Source organism: Typopeltis vanoorti, chromosome 2 (genome assembly GCF_054136105.1).
Source record: "Typopeltis vanoorti isolate ZY-2024b chromosome 2, IOZ_Tvanoo_1.0, whole genome shotgun sequence".
Classification (NCBI taxonomy): domain Eukaryota; kingdom Metazoa; phylum Arthropoda; class Arachnida; order Uropygi; family Thelyphonidae; genus Typopeltis; species Typopeltis vanoorti.
The window spans coordinates 91,730,479-91,745,000 of NC_143550.1; the positions used below are offsets into that span (position 1 = coordinate 91,730,479).

The following is a 14,522-nucleotide window of genomic DNA, read 5'->3' on the forward strand; positions in this document are numbered from 1 at the left end:
GCCATAATTAAAATCACCCATAATGATCACCCTTTTCTTATTTGCTTGACTAATTTGATTACACATTTCATTATCACCACCATCCACATTACCTGGTCTAAAACAACATCCAACCAAGTATTTGATTGCATTCACCTCTATCTCACACCATACTGCCTCAAAACCACTGGCACTATTTCCCTCTTGCATCTGTACTTTGTATGGACATAACTCTTTCTCTATCATCAATAGCACTCCCCCCTCCCTTTTTACCCCTTCTATCCTCACGAAACACATCATACCCTTCCATCTCAATTCCTGTCAGGATGTCGTCCTCTTCCAACCATGTTTCACTTATTCTGACAATCTCTGGATGAACAGACACAATTAATGCAACCATTTCATCTGCCTTGTTTCTTATACTTCTAGCATTTGTATACAAATGCAACAGCTCATTTCTGGATCTACAGCTAGTTCCACTGATACCACTCACTCGAAGTGATCTCTGCTTATAAAACCCTTTTCAATTCCAACTGTTTCCTCTTGATAAATTGAATAACTGCTGTAATACATTTGGTATGAAATCAGCAATAAAAAGACAAGACAATGAGAACAGGCAGAAACACTAAAAACATCACCTGTATTCTCATGGATAATGTATAGAACACATTTTAACTATTTAGGCATAAATAGCTGGAAAAAAAAAGTTCACAAATTTTAGTGAAGATGGCAATAAAACACGGAAAAAAGACAACAGAATTAGCAAAGCTGGTAGGGTAGGAGGTCAACTGAATAAATTCATATGGAATATGAGAGAAATCAGCCCAAACACTAAACTAGCTATATATAGAACAGTGTTCAAATCAATTTTAACTTCTGAATTTGAGAGCTGGGTTAGAAATAAAACAGTTGATCAAAGACTGGAGGCTACAGATTTGAGAGTTTAGAAAAATTAGAGGATTAAACAGATTAAAAATGAGGATGTTAGGAAAGAACTTGACATTGTTAGCATTCAGGAATATGCTAGCAAAGCTAATCACAGATGGTCTGGACCAGAACAGCATTGGAGAGGAAAGGTTAGCAAAACAAGCATTCTGTATAGAATGGTAGGAAAAAGATAGATCCAAAGCAACACCTAGATCTAGTTGGATTGATGTAGTAAATAAGATCTAATAATATTGAAGTATTGACAGATAACAGAACAATTTGGAGAAAAACTGTTGATAGGAAGCTAGCAATGATAGAACTTTTTCATGTAGCACAGACATAACATCATGCACACCTCCTGAGGAATGCATTTCAAGAATTTGATGATGCAACTGAAATTAGGCCATTTCCAGTTACTGCAGTAGTGGACTATGATGACTGAGTTAAGCAAACATATAACACTCATAATAGCACTTAATAGAATAAACAGTAATAAGAGAGAAGAAAAAATATATTTATTGAACTTATTAATATTTTGCTACATTTTTATCTCATATCTTCATAGCAAAATTATACCTGTGACAAGCACAGCACTGAAGTAAATCATTGTGGAAAACAATGCAAGTTGTAACCAAAACAGAAATAATCTCCTTATCTGATGCCTTCTATGGGCAATGTACCATTGACAGAGATCCTTGAACTCATCAAGCCATATTTCCCTTCTGACATAATTGACTTATTCAGATTCACACTATTTCTTATAGAAAGGGAAAATGCTAGCAGGGGAAGGATGTGGGCTCTTTCTTGTGTGAGAGAGACTTAGTTTTGGTGGGATTGAAGTCTACAGGGTTGTCCCATATAGCTAGGAGATCGGAGTTCAGGACATTGGTCACTGTGGATCCTGAGGATTCTGATTGAGTACTACAAGGTTTGTCAAATGAAAAAGAGGAAAGGAGTATGCTGTCATTGGCAAAGATATGGATAGAATTTGAACTTTATGAGAGTAGATCATTTATATCATTCAGGAAGAGAGTGGGTAAAAGTACAGAATCCTTCGTTGGTGGGAAAATCTGAGGAGAGGAAAGCATCACCATGACATATAGTGAGTGATCAGTGAAAAAAGTTGGCGATCCAGTTCCAGACTGTGGAAGGTAGACCATAGGATGGCAGCTTGCTAAGTAGGTCCTGTGTCAAACCCGATCAAATACTTCTGAAATGTAAAGAGCAACTACATGAATTTATCCAAATTTTTCCATAGCTCGAGTCCAGAAGTGGGTGATGAAAGCTAGATGACTGGCTGTGGATTGTAAGCAGCAGAATCCATACCGCTCATAACTGATATGTTAGTAGATCTCTAGGTGTGTAGAAGTTGGTAAATGATGACTTTTTTCCCATATTAGAGAGAGAGAGAGAGAAGTGAGAGAAATTGGATGATACTATGAATAAATGATAGTTCGTTGGATGACTTTTATCACCCTACTTTGGGATGGGCTAATGTGAGCCTATTTCTATGCAGTATAGTCGATGTCAGTTGAATAGGATAGACTTAAGAGGATACAGGATAGGTATTAGTTCTGGGGCACAGTTTTTCAACACAAAAGTTGGGATACCATCAGGACCAGATGTCTTTTTTGTGCTCAGGTTATTAAGGATTTTTCAGATTTCTTTCTGGCAGAAGACTATGGGTGATATGGAGAGAGCAATTTTTGGAAGAGTGAAGGGAACTTTGTCCAGGTCATCAATGCAGGAATTGGAAGAGAAGAGTGATGCTAGTGAATCGGCACTGTCTTTACGCAAGGTGACTACAATACTATCTGGATGAGAGTGGGAGGAAACCTGGGTTGACAAAAGTTGTACCAATGGCCTTATTAGGGACAAAATGGATTGACTACTATTCGGACAGGAGGTGAATTTGCAGCATTTTATCTTTTCCAAGTCATGGGTATTTGTGCGAAAGAATAAGCATTGATAATGTCACTGCCCAATGTGAGTCCATTCTCTACTTACTGGAAATGGCTAGAATAAAGACTGTTTGATCTCGAGAGAGGGCAGATTATAATCATCTAATTCTTAGCTCATCCAGAGTAATTATGTGCTACAGATCACCAACATGTTTTTTTTTTTTTAAATAAATACTAGCTTTTTTTTTAATAAAATAAAAAAAAATACCTGTTAGTGGTAAAATCCATTGAATTACATATGCATATTGCAACATCACAAAGTATTTGCAACATTAGAATACTTATATGTAATGGAGTAAATTTTAGGCAAAGTTGTAAACTTATCACACATTAATTTAGTGCTGTGAGCAGACTAAGGATTAAATAATCCTACTCTTCTGCTCAGAGAGCACAAGAGCCTGTAATGAGTATAGTAGTAATCACACCCACTAGCTATGAAATTTATCTACTACCTGAAGATTTGGCAGAATGGATAGAATTTCCATTCTGCCAAACAGGCTGGCATTAATACAAATTTTACATTAGCTTCTAGTTGGTTTAAGTTATAAACTGTGATGATTTTAATAACATCTCTCTCTCTAGTATTATTTTTGTTATAAGCAATTAAGAAATTATTTCAAAACAGTTCAACATAATTTATGTTGAAATATGAATCATTTTATATACTGTAGTGTTCCTACTAAGTTCTTTATCTGGTTAAAATCCGGATATGTCAAAGCTAAACCACAAGTGTCATAATTTAGCTATCTTTATGTTAAGGTGGCTTGTTTTTTACTTCCCAGATACACTGCTTATTCATAACATTGCATGGACCATTCTCTAGATATATGTTATTTGATTTCAAAATCCTCCCTATCCCACTTTTGGCATGCCTCTATATTTCATATGCTTAATATGAAATATAGAGGCATAATCCAATATTGTAAATGTTTTTATTTAATAAAATGAGGATAGTGAAATTACAGTATACCAGCTTCATCTTTTATAAACACTTGCTAGATGATATCTAAACAGTATTTCCTATGCATCTACTACAATATTAAACTGCAAAAGATAGTTGTTTAAAAGGAATTCTATTTGCACCATTACATGCAATAAATTTTAATACATTGAACATAAAAATACAGAATCACACATTTTAATAGTTTTTAGGAATGTACGTCACATGTACTTTCGGGATATAACCATATAAGAAATAAGTACAGAAGCTTTATGAATGAAATCTTTATTATAATGCTTACCCCAGGATTCAGGAACAAATCTATATGTTTGTGGAGAAGTGACTGATTTGCATGATTTCCCAAGCAGAAATGTTGCAGAAATTCATGAGCTAATCTCATAAGTTCATTCATACGTATGTCCTCTTTCTAGAAAAAAAGAGCAAAATTAAAATTAAAAACAGAACTACAATAAGTCGCATACATAACAAGATTGTAGTAAAATAGAATATAGTATTATCAATAAAAATTTATTATGCATCTGAAATTTGTGAGGTAACTTTATGCTATTTAAGATGTTGATGTTATAAACAATATGCAAATCAGCAAGTTTCTGATATGAACCATCAAAGGGGGGGGGTGAAAAGGAAAATATGACAGTATTACATGATTATATTTACATTATTACTAATCTCCTATCAACAAATTTCCTTAAAATAAGTCGATTACTTGTCTGCACTCCAATATTGTTGTATCTAACATTTTATTATCATCATCAAATTCCAGCCATGTACCCTCAAGGGGTGTACAGGATATGATAGTACTACATGAAAATTTACATTATTACTAATTCCTATCTACAATTTTCCTCCAAATCAGTGTTACTTGTCAAGACTCCAACATTATCATATCTTATATTTCTATCGTCTAAGGCACTTTTTATACCCTATCAATCCACCTATATCTTGGTCTTCCTCTGGGTAATTTTCCTGCCAACCTGGCAGAGAACACCTGTTTTGATAATCTTTCCTTGCCCAATCTGATTAAGTGACCATACCACCTGAGATTAGCTATGCTAACAAATTCCTGGATGACGACAAAGTCAAGTTCTTTCCTAATATCCTTGTTTTTAATATGATATTGCCTTTGATTCCATCTGTTCACACCTCCAATCTTTCTCAGGACCCTCATATCCAGGGTCGTATTCATGGGTGTGTGAACTGTGCAGTGGCACAAGGCCCCGCAAAGCGCAAAAAATTGAAAAAAGAAAATTAATTTTTTAAAATTATTATATAAATTAATATAATTATTATATAAAAAAATATTATTATATAGAAAAATATATGTATATAATTTTACAACCAACTATTGTTGTCATAGTAAGCGAAATAAGATCGTAGCGCTAGAGCGGTAGTATTTGAAACTACTCTTAAGATATATAACAATATCGTACAACACTGGTGGAGAACCTATGGCACGCCCGAGAATTTTGCTGGCACGTCAACGATTTACATATGGTATCCTTTTATATGCTTATAAATTATTCAACCTTTTTTTTTAATTGTTACAATACGTACAAGTTAAATTTTGTTTTACAGGAGAGAGCAGCTATGAAGACATGAATTCTATTGGTGTGGTATTAACAATAGATCACGCGAACCTTTAAAGACAAATGGAACTGACAATTTTTGAGTTGAAATGCTAATTCTCTTCAACCAAATTCCATACATCTGTCATAACAACATTCACTATATATTTCTTAGTTTTAAGACATTCACGACGGAGTGTCGCTTATCGTTCCGACAGACCTTCTCATTACCAGCAACTCTACTCACACAAAGTTTCAATCCTTGGTTGATTTTTTATTGCCATCTTTGTATTTGAGCTGGAAGGGGAACTCACACAAGCATTATATGGCATGTTTCAATTTGTAATAGAATTTTATTTAAAGTAAGCCTTTGTGATCTGTCATAATGACATCGAGAATTTCAAATGCAATCAAACAAACACTTATTTCATGCAATTGAAAAATTAGACAAGAGTTTTAGTTAGATACTGTGCTTCCGGTGCAATATATGGTTTTGCTTGCATCTATACAGCCTAGTTTCTGTGAGAGGGGTACATGTGATTCATTACTTAGCACCTTTTTATTCCAGCTATCTCTAATTGCACTATTTGTTGAGAAATATATTACACAGACTGCAAAAGCTTCTGTACCTTATTGTATAATGTCGTCCGCATAAAACAAAGAGCTGACATTAACATCTCCAATTTTTATATCATGTTTAATACTACTTTCCTTCATAATGTGATCCATATAGATAATGTACATCCTTGTCTGACACCAGATTTAACATTAAACCATCTTCCTGTACTTCCTTCAATTCTTGCTGACTTACAACTCAAATAAAGACTAAGTATTGCTTGATATAATGCCCCATTGACACCATATAACTGAAGAATATTAAATAGCTTCTCTCTTGGCACCTTGCCATATGCCTTTTTCAGATCGACAAAACTTAAATATAGATCTTTGTTATATTCTCATGATATCTCAACTATTTGTTGTAAAGTGAAAATCTGATCCTGACAGCCTCTATTTGGCCTGAACCCAACTTTTCTTCCACAATTCTTCTCAACTGTTTCCCAAGTATACTTGCATAAATCTTACCAGGAACACACTCAGTAGGGAAATTCCTCTGTAATTCTCACATTCAGTTTTATTTCTCTTCTTATATATGGGTGCTATTAGAGCTCTACTCCAATCATCAGGAATTCGTCCCTCTGTCCAGGGCTTCTGAACTATGCAGTGCAACCACTGTAAAACCTTTATACCATCATACTTCAGCATTTATGGTCGAATATCATCTATTCCTGTTGTCTTTCCACATTTCAAGCCTTTGATGGCTTTTTCTACTTCAAGTATGGATATGTATTCCTGACTGCATTTTGAACTGGTCAGTGTTTTTTACCACTGTGCTGTCATCACTGCGTGTTTCATTTAGCAGTTTTTCAAAGTAATTACTCCATACTTCAAGGATATCTTTTTCTCCTGTTTTCATGTCACCTTTATCATCTCTAATTCCATTTACAGTACTCTTTCCTCCATTTCTAAGCTTCTTTGACAACCTCCAGAATATTTTGCCACCTTCTTGATATTTATTTTCTATGTCCTCCCATGACTTTAGCTAGTTTTGCACAGTGTTTAGCTTTCTTACATTTGTCTCTGTTCTCTAAGAGCAAAAGCTGACTTATTTGCCAGGAACTTTTGATATGCTTTCTTCTTTTCCTTCACTGCCTCTTTAATTTCTTGTGTCCACCATGGAGTTCTAATTTTTCTATCCTTGCAGACAACCTCACCACATGCCTGTCTGACTGAATCAATGTTTTCTCTTCAGGATTTGCTGATAAACCTCCAAGGTTTGGTTCCTGTTCTCAAACTCTTTCATTTTTTCTTGAATAATGTTTGTGTATTTTAGTCTACAGTTCACATCTGAGAGCTGCTCAACTTTTATTCGCTTTAAAACTTTCTTAGACATGATTATTTTCAATATGAAATTCAATTTTATCTTGCTCAAGACTAAATAGTGATCACTTCCAATTTCAAATCCTCTGTACACTTTGGTGTCCTGCACCAGGGAGAAAACATCACTATCAACAATAACATAGGCAATGAGATTTTTCTTATTCCTTGCCTCTTCTCTCTATGTGAATGGAGAGAAGAGGCATTTTATTTTAATTTTTAATTAACATTTATCTTCTAAGGCATTTCTGACTGAATCAATCTTCTTAGATCTTAATCTTAATCTGGATCTTTATCCTAATATCTTGGTATCACACACTCATTCTGTTTAAGCGACCACACCATCTTAGTCCTGCTTACAGATTCTTGAATGCAAACAGTGTCAGGTTCCTTCTTAAATATCTTCATTTTTACTATTCATCTGTTTAGGGCAATCCAACTCAAATCTATAACTTAACACTAGTTTGAACACTGTTTTGTATACTTTAAGTTTAGGGTTTCAGCTAATTTCTCTCTTATTCCATATAAATATATTCAACTGAAGGAATCACCATATAGATGATTGATAATAGTGAAGATAATATGTACCCATGTTTTACAACTGATTTTACATGAAACTTCTTACTCTGTTTCCTTAAATTCTAATCACAGAATTATAACTTAAAGACTGTGTACTGCTCTGTATAATGATCCTTTTATTCCATATAACTGTAGTGCTTTGAAACGCTTTTCTCTAGGCTCCTTGTCATATGACTTTTTGAAATCTACTAAACATAATCACAGATCCTTGTTATATTCCCATGATATCTCAACTATTTGTCTTAAAATGAAAATTTGATCCTCAAAACTGCCTATTTGGTATGAATCTAGCTTGTTCTTCTCCAACCACAATTTTTCTTGCACATTTCTCATGATGTTTGCATACATAATACATAAAAGAGTTTTACAAAGATTATATCCAGATTATGGGATTTAGATTATGAGGATAGATTGTGAGTATATGGATTGCAGACTCTGGTTAACAGGAAAAAGAGGGGGGCGATATGATAGAGGTCTATAAACTTTTGAACAAGTGTTATAGCATTTCAAATGATGAAATTTTTTGTTATATGGAAGGCGGGGAGAGAACATGGGGCATCCATGGAAGTTAAGGTTGTTCTCAGTCAAGAAAGGGGGTAAGAGCTAGGTTTTTATCCCAGAGAGCAGTGAGTGAGTGGAATAATTTGCCCTTAGGGGTAGTGAGTGCATCTAGTGTAAATGAATTTAAGGGAAGGTATGATAGTTGGGTAATTTACAACCTCCCTCAATGAGTCCTTGACTCCTTGGAGGTCTCAGATAATAATAAAATCTCATCCTGAACACTAAGTAAAGAAATCCCTCTGTAGAGATCTACTGCAATCATCTGGAATTTGACCTACTGACCAAGCTTTTGAATTATGCAGTATAACCACTGCAAAACTGAGTACTTCTGGTCGAATATCACCAAGTTCAACTACCTTTCCACATTTCATGGCATCTTCTACCTCATGTTTTGCTAAATACTCCTATTTGTATTTCTCTTGAAATTTTTTTTTACAGTTATTCTGTCATTGCTTGTTTCATTTAACAAGCTTTTCAGAGTATTTATTCTAGACATTTAGAATATCCTTATCTTCAGTTTCATCTCACCTTTATCTCCTTTGATTCCTTTTACAATACTCTTTTCCTCCATTTCTAAGCTTTCAGTATATTTTGCCACCTTCTGAATGCATTTTTTCACTACATTTCACTAAATGAACTTCAGTATGCTTTCTTCTTTTGTAGGACTGGTTCTTTAACTGCTTGTGTCCACCATGGCCTTTTTTTTTATCCTTTTATCACCAGCCTAGTTGAGTGAGTGGTTAGCATATTTACTCTCCAACCAACAGGCTGTGGGTTCAAATCTCATATGGACACGGACGTTTTGGATGTCTTTAGGTGAGAGATGAATTTCATTGCCCTGTGTGAGATCACTGCCCAACTTATTGAAGACTGGCATACAGTATGAATATACCATAGGTTTACAAATAAATCTTTTGAAGGTGGGAGCCACATAAAAATACCTTCCTAGATGAATCAATCAATGTTTTTTGTAGAGTCTGCCACTGAAACTCCAAGGTTTGGTTCTCATTTTTAAACTCGTTAATTTTTTCTTGAATAATGATTGTACGATTGAGTCTACATTTTACCAGTAAAAGATGCCCACTTTAATTCTTTTTAAAACTTTCTTACATACTGTTCTTTTCAAGGTGCTATTAATTTTTATCCTTCATAATATGATGATCAATTCCAACTTCAAACTCTCTGTTCAACAAACATTTTTTGCACAACACAGTATTACCACTACCCATAATATCCAGTGGGATAAAGCTATTCTACTTCATAGATGCAGGTTCAAATATGAACGCCTCTTTAAAGAAAGTTGTGAAGCTTTTTTAGAGTGACCGAATTTAAATCGAAATGATTGCCTCTCTCTCGAAGATTTGGGAGACTTTTATTTTATGTAATGGTGACTTTGCAGGAATGGAAGAACCAACAGCTTATACTGGAATTGTGATGAATGAAGTAGAGGTAACTAGTCTATTACAGAACCTCAATGTCAATACATCTGTGGGATTGGATGGTATACCAGCTCGTGTCGTACATGAAGCGGCTAAAGAATTATCAGTGCCCTTGACCATTTTGTTTAATTTGAGCCTCAGGACTGGGTCAGTCCCAAGGGGGTGGAAAGAGGGGAAAATAGTTCCGCTGCACAAAGGTGGTCCCAAGGCTGCTGTTGAAAATTACCAGCCAATCAGCATAACAGGAATCATTATCAAGGTCTTAGAGAAAATAGTCAAGAGGAAAATATAAGATTGGATAGAAGAAAATGGGATACTGTATCGAGGACAGCATGGTTTTGTGAAGGGTAGGTCATGCCTCAGTAACTTGCTCACGTATTATAACACAGTGACGGCTGAACTGGAAAAGGGTAATGGGTTTACAGTGATTCCACTGGACCTTGCTAAGGCCTTTAACAGGATACCACATGGAATTCTAATCAGTAAATTGCAGCATATGGAGATGGATAGGAGGGTGGTTGATGGAGAGATATCAGAGAGTGGTTTATTCAGGAGTAGAGTCCACAAGACAGCCTGTGACTAGTGGTGTGCCACAAGGATCTGTTCTTGGACCACTGCTGTTTAATTTGTTCATAAATGATATAGGAAAGGATCTGAGAGGAACAGTTCATTTGTTTGCGGATGATGCGAAGTTGGGTAGGGCAATAGTGAATGCAGATAATGTCAAAATTTTGCAGGATGATTTGTATAGATTGGAGGTCTGGGCTAAGGAGAATGGATGTCAATTTAATGTGGCAAAATGTAAGGTTATGCATTTTGGGGTGAAAAGATTGGCGGCAGTTTACTGCATTGGTGGAACCGTGCTCCAGGAAATTGATGAGGCACGAGATTTAGTAGTGCTGGTGGATAAGGAATTGAAATTCAGGGGACACATCGCAAAAGTGGCCAAATCAGCTCATCAAATCACTTGGTTGCTGAAGAATACATTGACAAGCAGAGACAAGCACGTTATTGTTCCTCTGTATCGAGCCTTGATAAGACCCCATCTCGACTACTGTGCTCAGATTTGGTCACCTAGGTTTCTTCTTGATGGGGAGGAGGTGGAGAGGATCCAGAGGCGAGTGACAAAGATGATAGCAGGTCTGTGGAATGAACCTTATGAGAACAGGTTGAGGATTTGTGGGCTGCAAAAATTGGTTGATAGGCAGAGGGGGGGAGATATGATTGCGACATTCAAATTACTGAAGGGTTTCTATAAAATTAATTCAGAAGATATTTTTGAGAACAGGGCTGGTTGTGGGAGGACTAGGGGACATCCATGGAAACTGAGCAAAAGTGTGGTTAGTAAAGGTGTTAGAGCTGGGTTCTTTACTTTTAGAGTAGTGAATGAGTGGAATGCGCTCCCTGAGTCTGTGGTGGATGCTGTGACAGTGAATGAGTTTAAGGCGAGATACTGTATGAATGTCGAATAGTTGTGATGAATATGATTTGGGGCCTCCCTCGATGAGTCTAATGATTCCCTGGAGTTGCCCGTAATAATAGTAATAATAATAGTAATAGTAATCATTAAAAACTAATTATCTTAAATATTAATTATTTATTAATTTATTTCATTTCCTAGCTCGCGACAACATTATATTTTAATAGGTGATCCACCGAATATTCGTTACTTGTATTCTATTCTTATCTGTTTGTAACACTGAAGATGTACTATTATTTTTAGTACGAAATATCTACCTTATTTATTAATGAAAGTTATTACTGTGGACTTACAGGTTGTTTTTAATAATTATATTATGCCACAGGTCCCTCTAAAAAATAAAAAAAATAAAAATAAATTATGGAAATGCTATCATAATGAAGTAAATCAACATAAGCTAAATTGCCATCTCCAGCTTCAATATTATAGTGTTTATCTTTTCCTCCAATACTAGTATTTTATGACATTAAGAAATTTTAAATTTAATCTTCTTTACTCAAAAAAAAATAAATAAAAAGATAATATATATATGGATATATAGATGGATGCTCTCAGTGAAATACATAATTAATTACTTCTCTTGTGCACTATTCAAAAATAAACTGTAATCAGAAATATGTCATTAACAACTGACTAGATAGCATACCTTCTCCCACCAATGAGATGTGGATTTGAAACTCACAACAGGCATGGATGTTTGTAATTGTTATTAGGTGAGAGCTGAATTTCTTTGTCTGATAATATTAGTATTGGAGGAAAAGGTAAAGATAAGTATTACAGCCACAGATGGCAATTTAGCTTATGCTGATTTGCATCATTATGGTAGCATTTACATAATTTTATTATCATTTTCTTTAATATAATTACTCAAAAGTGCACCTATGATCTTAAACTAGCTCTGTAAGCAATAACAGTGTAGAACACATTTTTCCTATGTAGGAAAAGTGGAGTCATTTTCAAAATGCACGTGTATTCAATAATTTGTTGAATTTTTTTCATTCATTCTTCAAGCTTTAGGGACATATTTAGATACCTGGACATTCTTTTCAAAGCTTCCCATGCACTGCTAATATCCTTACCATTCAGATACCATGGGACCAAACATAGTATTCTCTGGAGTCTGTCATAATTTCCAACTTTTTAGTTCCACTAGTGGTAAAAGTCACATCCTTATATGATTCTGATGCTGCAATAAAATTAACATTCTCTGAGTTCTCAAATTTCTTCTTTCTAGGGCTGCTTCAGAAAGTTGTCATACAGAGGCTCAATAAATTCTCATTAAAAAAATGAAATAAGAATAGCTATGAAACTATATAGAAAAAAGTTTATGAAACACGGGTTAAAAAATGAATGCCAAAGTAGTGAATAACAATATCAATTCTCGAAAAAAATTTAAATGAACAACAAAATGGGTTTAGAAAAGAAGGATAAGAAGTATATCCTACATAGATCCTATATTTACTCTCAAAATACTACTAGAGAAAAGAAAAGAATTCAGCACTTAGAAGTGCATCTAGAATTTACAGATTAAAAAAAAAAGCATTTGACAAAACAGATAGAGATAAACTCTTTCATAGAATAAAAAGTAGTTATCTATACATATATTAAACCATGCTACAGTCTATATGAGAAAATAGCAATAAACATAAAAAGAGGAAAAAAACAGAACCCAAACATTTGAAGTAACATGAGGACTTATGGAGATAAGATCTTCACACAACTCTTACATTTAACACATACACACACATGCACTTACTCTTCTTCTTCTTTTTTATATGCCTGTCTTTTCCAAACTTTTTTCCCATTGAACCAAAACAAAAAAATTTTCAAATCCCAGTGTCTCTCTCTATCATTTCCTTTACAGAAAAAATCAGATCAACAGTTGACTCCATTTTTTTTTAAACAAAACTGCTCTTTTTCTAGATCATCCTCTATTTTATTTTTATTCTTGTTGTCATTATCCTTTCATAAATCTTTGCAGAGTGACAGTAATATTATTTCTTTATAGTTATTACACTCCCTTCTTGAGCCTCCTATATATTATGTATTGAAATGATGATTCCCCCCCCCCCACACACACACACACACTAATCATCAAATATCACCTTCTTCCAGGATAAAGATGTCACACAACAATTTCAATTATTTAAGTAATTTGATCAATTCAACAGGCAATTTCTTTATGCCACTTAATTTCTGTTCTTCATTTGTTATAATGCTACTTAAACCTCTGCCAATTTATTTTCTTATCTCTTTCATCCCTATAGTCATGCTAATTTATTTCACCATGACTTTAATCTTTATTTATCAGTTTTCTAAATAATGTTGCCATGTCATCTCAATGTCTCTCTCTCTCTCTCTCTCAATTACTAGCTACAAGATTTCAATCTCTATCTATTAAACAACCTGGTTCCTCAGTGAGTCTGCTATTTTTCATTAATCCATATAATATTTTCTTATTCCCATTAATATCTTCCTCCAAAATTATATACAAATTCAACCTAGCTTTTTATCTTTATTTTTTATTTATATATTTTCATGCCTCTTTCTCTTATTATAAATAATTCTATCATCATTTGATCTATTCATTATGAACACATGAAAAGCTTATTTATTTATATATATATTTTTTAACTTAACTGTTTCTTTAAACTCTCTCATTCCACAAGCATGTTTTGTGTTCCTTTTTTGCTACCACTTGTTCTTCCATGCATCTCTTCTACTGTCCCTACCATTACATCTTGAAAAATTTTCCATTTCTCATCTACATTATCTGTAATGAACTCATGGGCCTTTGGACTTAGACTCAAGACACAAATTCTTACTTTAGTGTGCAATATCATCCACAGCTTTGGCTTTCCATCCCTTTTTTTGTTTCCACGTTTATTCTCCATACACATCTTAAGGACATATACAAAAAGTTTGTGATCTCCATTTCATTCTCAATCAAGGATAAAATAATGTATTATGGAGTTTTTTAACTAACCTAACTATAACTTGTAATTCTTTGACCCCCCCTCTCCCCCAAACCCAAGCTGGTATTTCAAATTTTGAAATAATTTCTGATGAAAAAATCTGATATGAGGCGCTCTCAAAAGTTTGGGGAATCTGACCATATTTAACTTCTAGTTTCCA

At 34.4% G+C, this 14,522-nt stretch overlaps 1 protein-coding gene across 1 annotated transcript in view; it reads right to left on the reverse strand.

The window, feature by feature from the left end:
• Window positions 1-14,522, reverse strand: part of Itpr (Inositol 1,4,5,-trisphosphate receptor) — a 1,112,489-nt gene that overhangs the window by 552,949 nt on the left and 545,018 nt on the right. The window contains exon 31 of the mRNA XM_090401920.1: window positions 4,109-4,234. Coding sequence (XP_090258046.1) covers window positions 4,109-4,234 — 126 coding nt within the window. The remainder of the gene's footprint in view (window positions 1-4,108; window positions 4,235-14,522) is intronic.